Source organism: Ochotona curzoniae, unplaced genomic scaffold (assembly GCF_017591425.1).
Source record: "Ochotona curzoniae isolate NIBS_2020 unplaced genomic scaffold, NIBS_Ocur_1.0 contig_4064, whole genome shotgun sequence".
NCBI classification, from domain to species: Eukaryota; Metazoa; Chordata; class Mammalia; order Lagomorpha; family Ochotonidae; genus Ochotona; species Ochotona curzoniae.
Genome location: NW_024466107.1, coordinates 6,090,284 through 6,100,270, shown reverse-complemented (window position 1 = coordinate 6,100,270; position 9,987 = coordinate 6,090,284). Strand labels below are relative to the sequence as shown.

Genomic DNA, 9,987 nt, shown 5'->3' with positions numbered 1-9,987 from the left:
TTGCACATCCTTAATGGCAGCTGATGTTGAACATGTTTTTACATGCTTACTGCTATCAGATGTAACCTTGGTAGTAAATAATGGTTCATGTATTATTCCCTTTTTTTTTGTAAAGATTTATTTATTTTTATTGCAAAGTCAGATATACAGAGAGGAGGAGAAACAGAGAGGAAGATCTTCCATCCGATGATTCACTCCTAAAGTGACCACAATGGCCGATGCTGCGCTGATCTGAAGCCAGGAGCCACGAACTTCCTCCAGGTCTCCCACATGGGTGCAGGATCCCAAAGCTTTGGGCTGTCCTCAACTGCTTTCCCAGGCCACAAACAGGGAGCTGGATGGGATTAGAACTGGCGTCCATATGCGGTCTGGACATGTTCGAGGCAAGGACTTTAGCTGCTAGGCTCCTGGTTCATGTATCCTATTTTCTTTTTAAAAAGTATTGTGTAAGGTTTTTTTTTTTTAATAATTTTTACATATTTGATTAGGGCTAGAGGAAAGTGGGTAAGGCCATTGTTTTCACATTCTCTTCTTTCCTTCCTGTATCTGGGGGAGGGGAGAGACAAGGGGAGAGACCACATCCAGCCTCCCAATCACCCCAGGGTCCCCAATGTGGGGCATGCTCTGAGGGTCCTGCTCATGAGGTTTTCATGATTCAGCAGTTCTGAATTACTGTCAATATCACCATTCCAAGCACAATGAAATCTCTCCAAAATCTACTGGCTGACATAGTCTACCTTAGAGTCTCTGTTTACCTAGGTATTCACTCCCAACTCTTCGTTGGGGTAGTCAATCAATTCTGTCCTCCATCCTTTTTAAGGTAGCAGATGTCCTCTGCAGGTTCCAATGCACTGCCATATCCTCCATGTGCATCTGGACATGCTGTCCACTGTTCCGTATAAGCCACTGAGGAGGCCCAGCTCTGACACATGCACTCCATGGTCAGACCATGGAACCTGCAATTCTCATCATGGTTGGAGTTCTGAGTCCAGTGGTTCATTTGGGCGGATTCCCACAGAAACTTCATCCGAGGTGATCCCAGACTTGATTCTTGTGAGTGCTTACCAATACAGAGTCCGGTACAGTCTGTCACTCAGTCAGCCTATGCTCACACTATTAGTTATAATTGCTGGGTCAATTGTCTCCAGCCCTGTCTTCTACGCAATCTAGCCCAATCCTGCCTACCACACATTTGGCCCTCAAGCAAACCAGTGGGAGCTGAAGCCTAGTTGCAGCAACCCATAATAACCCCCACCAGGCCCTGTTTGTCCCACATCCCTTTCAGCTTTCATACAGTGACCTTTCCTCATTGACCCTCATCCATTCCGGTTTTTACTATTGGATGTTTCAGCCCAGCCAAAGCTGTTCCACTCCCAGACTCAGTTCACTCATGGCTCAATAGGGGCAGAGACCTAGTCTAGCCCGTGGTCTATGCCACCCTGATCCGTCAGAGCACCAGTTGGTGCTGGAATCTATCCCAGTCAAGGGCGCCCAGTCCCAGTCCACACCTGTGCCTAGGGAGAATGCAGCCATGTCCAGACCAGAATGCAGCCCTCCCTCTGGCCCCTGCACTCATCATTGGGACCCACAAATCAGCCAGGTGTCCCCTTGGCTCTCCAGCCAGACCTGAATCCAGCCTCATATCTTATGTGTGCCAGTGGTTGCTCTGACCTGCCTTGGCATGGCCCCTCCCTTGTCTTTGCCTTTGCCTTTGGATGCTGCAGCCTACCCTGGCCCAGCCAGCCCCCGGTCCTAATCCTCACTGGTGAGTGCTGCGACCTGACCTTGCAAAGTCTGTTCTCATCGGCAGCTCGTGCAAACCAGTAGGTATGGCAGCCTAGCCCAGCATGACCTGCACTCCATCCTTTTTTATGCACTTGACCGTGGACTATAGTTTGCTCGGCCCTGACTGATCCACCCCCGCCTTCCAAAACTAACTCACACACTTGCTGACAGATGCAGCTACCCTGCCTAGCCTGCCCAACATCCAGGCCTGGACCACATGCTCATCAGCAGGGGCTGTGACCCACCTGGAGTGTTTCCTAGGTTCCCCCACCCGGGCCATTCTCAGTCCCAGATCTCACGCACGCCAGTGAGTGCTTGGCCCTTACCCAACATGGACTGCCCCGTCCATCCCAACCTTTGTATGAGCTGGTGTGGCCTGGCCTGCACCACACCCCGTTTTAGGGTGCTCATGTGGGTGCTGCAGCCTGGATATGTCCCACTTATTCCCAGGCCCAGTACCAGTGACCACAGGGAAAGCATAGAGGATGCTGTCCTAGAAGAATATTTCAACCAGACTTGATGATTTTAGGACAAGCACCTTCCTCTGAGAGAATACGGTAAGCAAGGAGATATCATTAGGAGATCATATCATCAGTTGGCACAGATCTGTATGTAAGAAATGTTTAATATTAATTTAATATTCATGCATGTAAATATACACATATATATAAATTTTGCCTTATTTACCTTTTCACAGTAACTCAACTTCTCTCTAGTGATAATCACTTTTGTGCTTGCAGTTGTTGTTTCTGAGCCAGAGTTGAGGTGTTTTATCTCCTTTTCCTTTATTTAAGCTTAAATATTTTAGAAGTTATGTTTATGGAAAACAATCATCGACTTAATGCATTTGAAGCATAAACTAAGGGAGAACTCTTAGAAGAGTTGGTCCAGAGTCAACACTAGCAAGAAAGAATATATATTTATATTTCTCTGTGTAATGAAGATCACTTCAGGACTCTCAGAAGGGACATGACAACAGTTATATCTTAGAAAGGTTCTGTTGGTAGCAAAGTGAAAAATGATTGAAAGTAGAGCGAGACACTACAGATTAACATAGGAGTAGTCCCTTGCAGGAAATAAGGTGAGAGTTTATTAAAGTACTGGCTAAAGCAAGAGCAATGGAAAGAAAACAGAGTCAAGGTCAAGAAACACAAATCTTTCAGGTTATTTCAAAGGAATGATGGGCATTTGACGTCACATGTCTGAATACATACAAAAATGATTGTAAAAAGTCTATTCACATTTTCAAAAATTATAGCAATCATTAGATTATGTAATAATCAAAACAGGATTTATTTAAGTGTAATTGCATTTGATGGAAGAGATTTTTTTTACGTCAAGTGCATTTCTTTTCTGAAGATACTCAATGACATCAAATCACAGTACATTCATTCATATGGCAAGCATGCTGGAAAACAGTTCTTGCAATCACAACTTCTTTCACAGGAAATAACTTCCACAGCTATGATATTTCCATCAGTTACTTATAAATGTGCCTATATATAGTTAGAAATTTTAATGAGTCAAGTGTGAATAAAAGAGTGGAAGTGAGGTGGCAAAAAGCCAAATATTGATGCTTATGCTCCTGGGCTAACAACTTTTCGTTTTTCATAGTTCACTGTCCCCTGAGTATCTCAACGCCTTGATTTCTCAGTGGGGCTCATTATCCCAGATAGGAAATTCTGAAGAGCATCAAACCTTCCAGGTATTCTCTCCACTTTTCATGAGAAAATATTAGGCTAAGAGAGAGAAGACAAGCTAATAATTTGATCTAATTATAAGAACTAACACTCAGAGGAATAGCTTATCTGACTGTCAGGAAGAATTCTAAAATTAACATTGATCAATTTGGACTTTCTATCTACATATTTCAACATCTCTATTAATAGGAACAAACTATATAATTTGGTTATAAATTAAGGGAGATGATATTATCACTGTCTCTAGCTAACATATTCCATGCCCACCAGTACAAATATGGTGGATGGTGGTTATAATATATAACTTTAGCAATGTTTATGTTTATAATACAATACATTACATAGTAATGTCCAGATACTATTTGGAACAGTCAGCCCAGCCTGGCTTTTCCCTGATCTAGCTCACATGAGGTCCACAGATGTTGTAGCCCTTCCTGGCCTGGTCTGCCCCCATTCCAACTCATGCTCTACAGTGGGAATGGTGGTCTAGTAGGGGAGCCCTCCACATTCCACCTACCTGCTTTGTCTCCTTCCCCCCGGCCCATTCTCACACGTGCTGATTGGGCCCTGCAGCCCAGTCTGGCATGGCCCCCCCTCACCTCTGCATTTCCAGTGGGTACTCAGCCTGGCCCAGCCCGGTTCACCCCCAATTCCAGCTCATGCTAGTTGGGGTTACAGCCAATCCCAACCCAGTTGGCACCCAGTTCCAGCCCTATGTGTACTAGTAAACATTGTGACCAAGTGCAGTCCAACCCACACACTATTCTGGCGCTAAGATTCGTCAGTGGGTGATGTGAACTGGTTCAGCCTGGTCCACCCCCAAACTGCGTCGAAAGGCAGACTTTTTTTTTTTTTTTTTTTTAACCAAGAGGAGAAGCAGAGAGAAAGATCTTCCATCTGCTGATTCACTCCCCAAGTGGCTGCAACAGCTGGAGCTGAGCCTTCTGAAACCAGGAATTAGGAACTTCTTTCGGGTCTCCCATGCAGGTGTAGGGGTGAAAAGGCCATCTTCTACTGCTTTCCCAAGCTGCAAGCAGGAAGCTAGATGGGGAATAGAACAACCAGGATATGAACCAGCACCCATATGGAATGCCAGCACTTGCAGATGGAGGATTAGCCAATTGAGCCACCATGCTGGTTCCACTATTTTTGCTTCTACGCTTAAATGAATGTCAGTGTCAAAATCAACCTTTTTAGACTTGCCCTCCTTCTCTCAATATATCTACCTTAAATGGAAAACATTCAGATTAGGATTTATTGTTATGGATACATCATTATGGCTTAAAATTGCCTAGAAATGAGTCTTAACAAAATGGTGCAGACATTTAGATGGTGACATATATTCACAATTCACCAGGTGGATAGTGGAGTATGTGTAACACAAGGGGAAACTGAGGCACTTATCTGTGCTCATCCAATCTCTCCTTGGTGCCTGGTTCCGTTCTGGACTGAGCAGGGAGTGGCCTCTTTCCACACCTGATGCTCAGTGCTGACTACGTTCAATTCTCTTTCCCTCTGAGTAAAGCTGCAGTGTGTGTGCACATGCATGTGTTGGGAGGAGTAGCATTTCCTCTGAGACCACACTCCCTCAGCCCTTGTTACAGATAATTAATTCAGGGAATTTTGGAAGTAGAAATTTTACTCCACAGGGTGACATGGAAAAGCATAAGTCTAGTCGTGGAGCAATTCTGAAACCTATAAGTAGTTCTTCTTTCCCAACCTTGAGCCAAGTTTCTCAACTTGCTCAGTGCACATCAGAGGTCCCATCCGCTCTCCCCTCCTCTGGAGGTTTAGATGGGCTTCTCCAATGGACCTACAAGTCACACCCAGAGGATGTGACTGTCATGTGCTCTTCAACAGTTTTCGCTCCTGCGGATTCTGCTCTGTTAGGACCTATTGCCCGTGCTTTGTCCTTTCTTATGGTCTCCTAAATGCCCTCTTTCTCTTTTCCTTATCTACCTTCAGGTTGCCCCACTTGGATTTCCAAGCGAAGTACCAAGACAGAGAAGGAGTCATGAAGATGGCATTTCCAATTTTGCAGCCAAATTTGGTAAGCTGATACTCTTGTGTATGAAAAAATGTGACTGAGCTGTCTAAACTCACCCATGATCTGTTTCCTTAGACACTTAGACAATTGTCCAAATCACGGACAATTTAACAAGACTCCACAGTCTATAAATGCTGTAGTTAAATAATTAATGTGTCACTGTATTTAGCATATAAAGACAGACACACTTCCATGTTTCAGAAACATTCTCGGCACACAGAGGAAGTAGTTATCGGCTTTGTAAAGTCCAGAAGCAGGAGCTGCAGGGATCACAAAGGGAAACCTTGGAGATGACGAGTAGCAAGCTGAGAAGAAAGGCAGCCAGTGAGTAGATGACCCATGCTCCTGAAACATTCGAATCAGAGTGAAAGTTCTGGAGGAGAATGTTCACCCAGTGATTCAAGAGGCAAGACAGAAAGGAAAAGATCTTGGTTTGTGCTCTGTGTATAGTGGGGGACAGTCACAACCGAGTGTGGCCACCTGAGCTGAGATGCTGTTAACCACAACCTCCAGCACTTCCATGCAAACTGTTTGGCACAAGCATGGCACACTCTGGAAGTCCATGTGTCCGCTGCCCTTGGTGCTAACATTGTGGTAGGCAGTGTCCCCCTGTGCTTCTTATTTGCTAAATTAGAAATTGTATTCGTTTGTTTTGTTTACACTTTTTTGCCAATAGGAACAAGGACAGCACCACAAATCAAGATATGGTCATAGTCTCAGTTTTACAACTTATTCAGCTTCTCTGTATGCAGACCTAATGTGGTTACTGTGTGTGCTGTCCAATCCACAGGGAGAGCTCTGATGACAGCGGGTGATCTTTGCAGTGAAACCGCAGGGCATGCACTAATTGTCTGGACAGGCTGCTCCTTCACTCCTGCAGACTCAGTGCTTGATGTGAGAAGTTCAGCAACCAAAGTCCTGACCTCCAGGGGCTGCTTTTAGGGTGAAGTGGAGCACACTGCCTCAAGCAGCTACCATTAATGCCTCACTCCTAGGAACAGAATGTTAGTGATGCTGACTTCCGGATAATTTGTAGCTCATGCTTTCATTTCCTCTTTTATAGTAGGAGGTATTGAAATTGTACAGAAATAAAGACAACGAGGAACTGCATACATGCTACCATGCAAAATACCTGTTCCTTTATGGTCATGCTTCCTTTCAGCTACTTTTGTTTTTAAAGAAATAAAGCATTGTAAGTATAGAGGAAGTTCACTCCTCTGATCCCAACTTCCACTCCTGTTACCATCCAATGGGCGTCCACCCTTCTAGTTCACTTACAAATGCACACTTACATGCTCTTAAGCATCATACAGTTGCAGGTTTTTCCTCTCACAAGAGGTGGTGGGAAAGCTGGCTTCATTGTAAGTACCAGCCCTGGGCTTTTACACGAGAAGCTCTCTGGCTGCTTTGGTATATTATTCTCACCCACACAGAAACTGGTTGAAGCCCTCGAAGTGATGAGTTTGGCAATCCTTTAATTTCTAATCATGCCAAAGTTTTAGTTCAAAGTCTTCAAGCCGTTTCCGGAGACTGTACCACATACTTTAGTTGTGAGTCTCAACTTCATTACTTTTTATTAATGACTTACTTTTATTAATTAATTACTTATTCATATGAATTAACATGAATAAGTGTAGCTCTGCCTTTGGTTAACTTTCATTATACAGTGCATCTATCCTAGAATCAGTCCCAAAGAATTGAAAATGTTGAGTATTTTACTAGATGCAAAGTCTCTTGGTTCTATGGGATCATAAAAACCATAAATAAAGCGGTCATCCTAGGATTACTAACAGTAGAGCTCTCTTTAAGAATAAAATATTATTGAGGGAGGAGAAAGAAGAGTGCTGAACTCTAATCCATTGAGATTTAGTCTGGGATTTGTTTTTCTTTCCTTCTTTAAAAGATCTATTTATTTTTATTTGAAAGGCAGATATACAGACAGGAAGAGATACAGAGAGGAAGATCTTCCATCTGTTGATTCACCACTCCCCAAGTGGCTACAACAGCTGGAGCTGAGCCGATCCGAAGCCAAGAGCCAGGAACCTCTTCTGGGTCTCCCATGCAAGTGCAGAGTCCTAAGGTTTTGGGCCATCCTCGACTGTTTTCCCAGGCCACAAGCAGGGAGCTGGATGGGAAGCAGGGCCCATATGGGATCCTGGTGTGTTCTAGGCAAGGACTTAAAGTGCTAGGCCATTGCGCGAGGGCCCTGGGAATTGTTTTGTTCCTGTCTGTTCCATCTTTATATTGAAACATTCCCAACTTTAGAAATGGCACATAGTCTTAGGGTTAAGACACACGTTGGCAGTGTGAAAGAAGTCTCTTCCTGGGCTGGGCTTCTCTGTCGTCTCTGACACCTGCCTCTCAGGACCAACCTCCAGTGAGTGAATGGAAATGATGGGATCAGAGGAGTGGATACAAGGAGCAAGGAGATAATCATCTTCCAAAAATATTGTTCAGTCGCTAAGTTCCCAGTTGGGTTTGAACTTGATTCTGGGCTTCCCAGTGTGGATGACATATTCTCTGAAGTGGGATTTTAACTCTCCAAACACTGTGCTTCTCAGACCGCATGACGATTTAATCAGTAGTCATTGACATTTTGGATCAAGCATCCGGTATTCACAAGGAAGCTTCCCTCCACTCTGATGGAGTTATTTGTGCCCTTCAGGGATGCTCATCTCTCTCTCCACAGGTACCACATGCTCATTGCTGATGGGGAGCACCAACACATCCTCCTTCGAGGGCTTCATCCTGGTGGGCTTCTCTGACCGCCCCCGCCTGGAGCTCATCATCTTTATGGTGGTCCTCACCTTCTACCTGCTGACCCTCCTGGGCAACATGGCTATCATCTTGCTTTCAGCTCTGGACTCCCGGCTGCACACACCCATGTATTTCTTTCTGGCCAATCTCTCCTTCCTGGACATGTGCTTCACCACAGGTTCCATCCCTCAGATGCTCTACAACTTGTGGGGCCCAGACAAGACCATCAGCTACGTGGGCTGTGCCATCCAGCTCTACTTCGTGCTGGCCCTGGGAGGTGTGGAGTGTGTCCTGCTGGCTGTCATGGCCTATGACCGCTATGTTGCTGTCTGCAAGCCCCTTCACTACACGGTCATCATGCACTGGCGCCTCTGTGGGCAGCTGGCTTCGGTGGCCTGGTTGAGCGGCTTCGGCAATTCTCTCATCATGGCACCCCAGACGTTGATGCTGCCTCGCTGTGGGCATAGGCGTGTGGACCACTTTCTCTGTGAGATGCCAGCACTCATTGGTATGGCTTGTGTGGATACCATGGCCCTTGAGGCACTGGCTTTTGCCTTGGCAATCTTCATCATCCTGCTGCCACTCATCCTCATCCTCATCTCCTACGGTTACATTGCACGAGCAGTGCTCAGGATCAAGTCGGCCGCTGGGCGAAAGAAAGCCTTCAACACCTGTAGTTCCCACCTCATTGTTGTCTCTCTCTTCTATGGTACAATTATCTATATGTACCTCCAACCAGCAAACACATATTCCCAGGACCAGGGCAAATTCCTTACTCTTTTTTACACAATTGTCACCCCCAGTGTTAACCCCCTGATCTATACGCTGAGGAACAAAGATGTCAAAGAGGCCATGAAGAAGGTGCTAGGGCAGCAGAGTGCCAAAGCACAGGAATGAGTGGTCAGATGTGGGCTTGCCTTTTGTCCCATCTTCCATACATGTTAGACCCAGCACAAAGAAGAATGTTCTGGCATTGTAGAGCCAAGAGGCACGTCGAGACAAGGGGAATTCAGGTTGAGAAAATGCTACATTCCTAAGTGACAATCACTTCTGTTCTCTGAGATCCCTCTAAGTCAAACATTCATCGCCAGGCTCCAAACCAGGCTAAAATTGTGCATCCGGAACACCAGCCGTGAAGGTGAACATCAAATGCCATTGTTCCCGTGCCGGATCCTGTCACCATCATTGATATTCAGTAGGTCGTCAATGGATATAAAAAGGATGGCCTTACAAACAGTGTAGGAAAAGTACTTATTTATTCTAGAAGATTGAAAAGTGCCTTTATCGTGCCAAAAGCCTGAACGAGAGACAAACTGTTTAACTAGTTGACGTCAGTACTTCAGTTTTATAACTGACTTGCACATTCCGGGTATTTTTGACTAATCTGTAAAGCAAGCTAAGTAAGTGGGAGGCAGGTTTAACTGCGTGGAAGAGCAAGGAGATGCAGCAAAATCACGAGGGATTTGCTTTGCGTGGAACACGCTCTTGATGTTTGTAAGACAAGGCTAAGGTTTGGAGCTCATTGTCGCTGTACTCTTTCTGTATGTTGTCAGGGTTGTCTTGAATCAGCAGAGAGAAATGATCCAAAGGCTGAGAGCCTATCAGAATCCTTGCGGTTGGAATGAATCCTTGTTCTCACAACCTCAGCAACGGCGGCCTCTCCCAAGCGCTGACTGAAAGTGGATGGTGGGTGAAATG

At 45.3% G+C, this 9,987-nt stretch overlaps 1 protein-coding gene across 1 annotated transcript; it reads left to right on the top strand.

The window, feature by feature from the left end:
* Window positions 1–8,235: 8,235 nt before the first annotated feature.
* On the top strand, window positions 8,236–9,186 carry LOC121158977 (putative olfactory receptor 2W6). Its single transcript, XM_040983961.1, has one exon. The coding sequence runs from the start codon at window positions 8,242–8,244 to the stop codon at window positions 9,184–9,186; it is 945 nt and encodes a 314-aa protein (XP_040839895.1). The 5' UTR covers window positions 8,236–8,241.
* The last annotated feature ends 801 nt before the right edge of the window (window positions 9,187–9,987 follow it).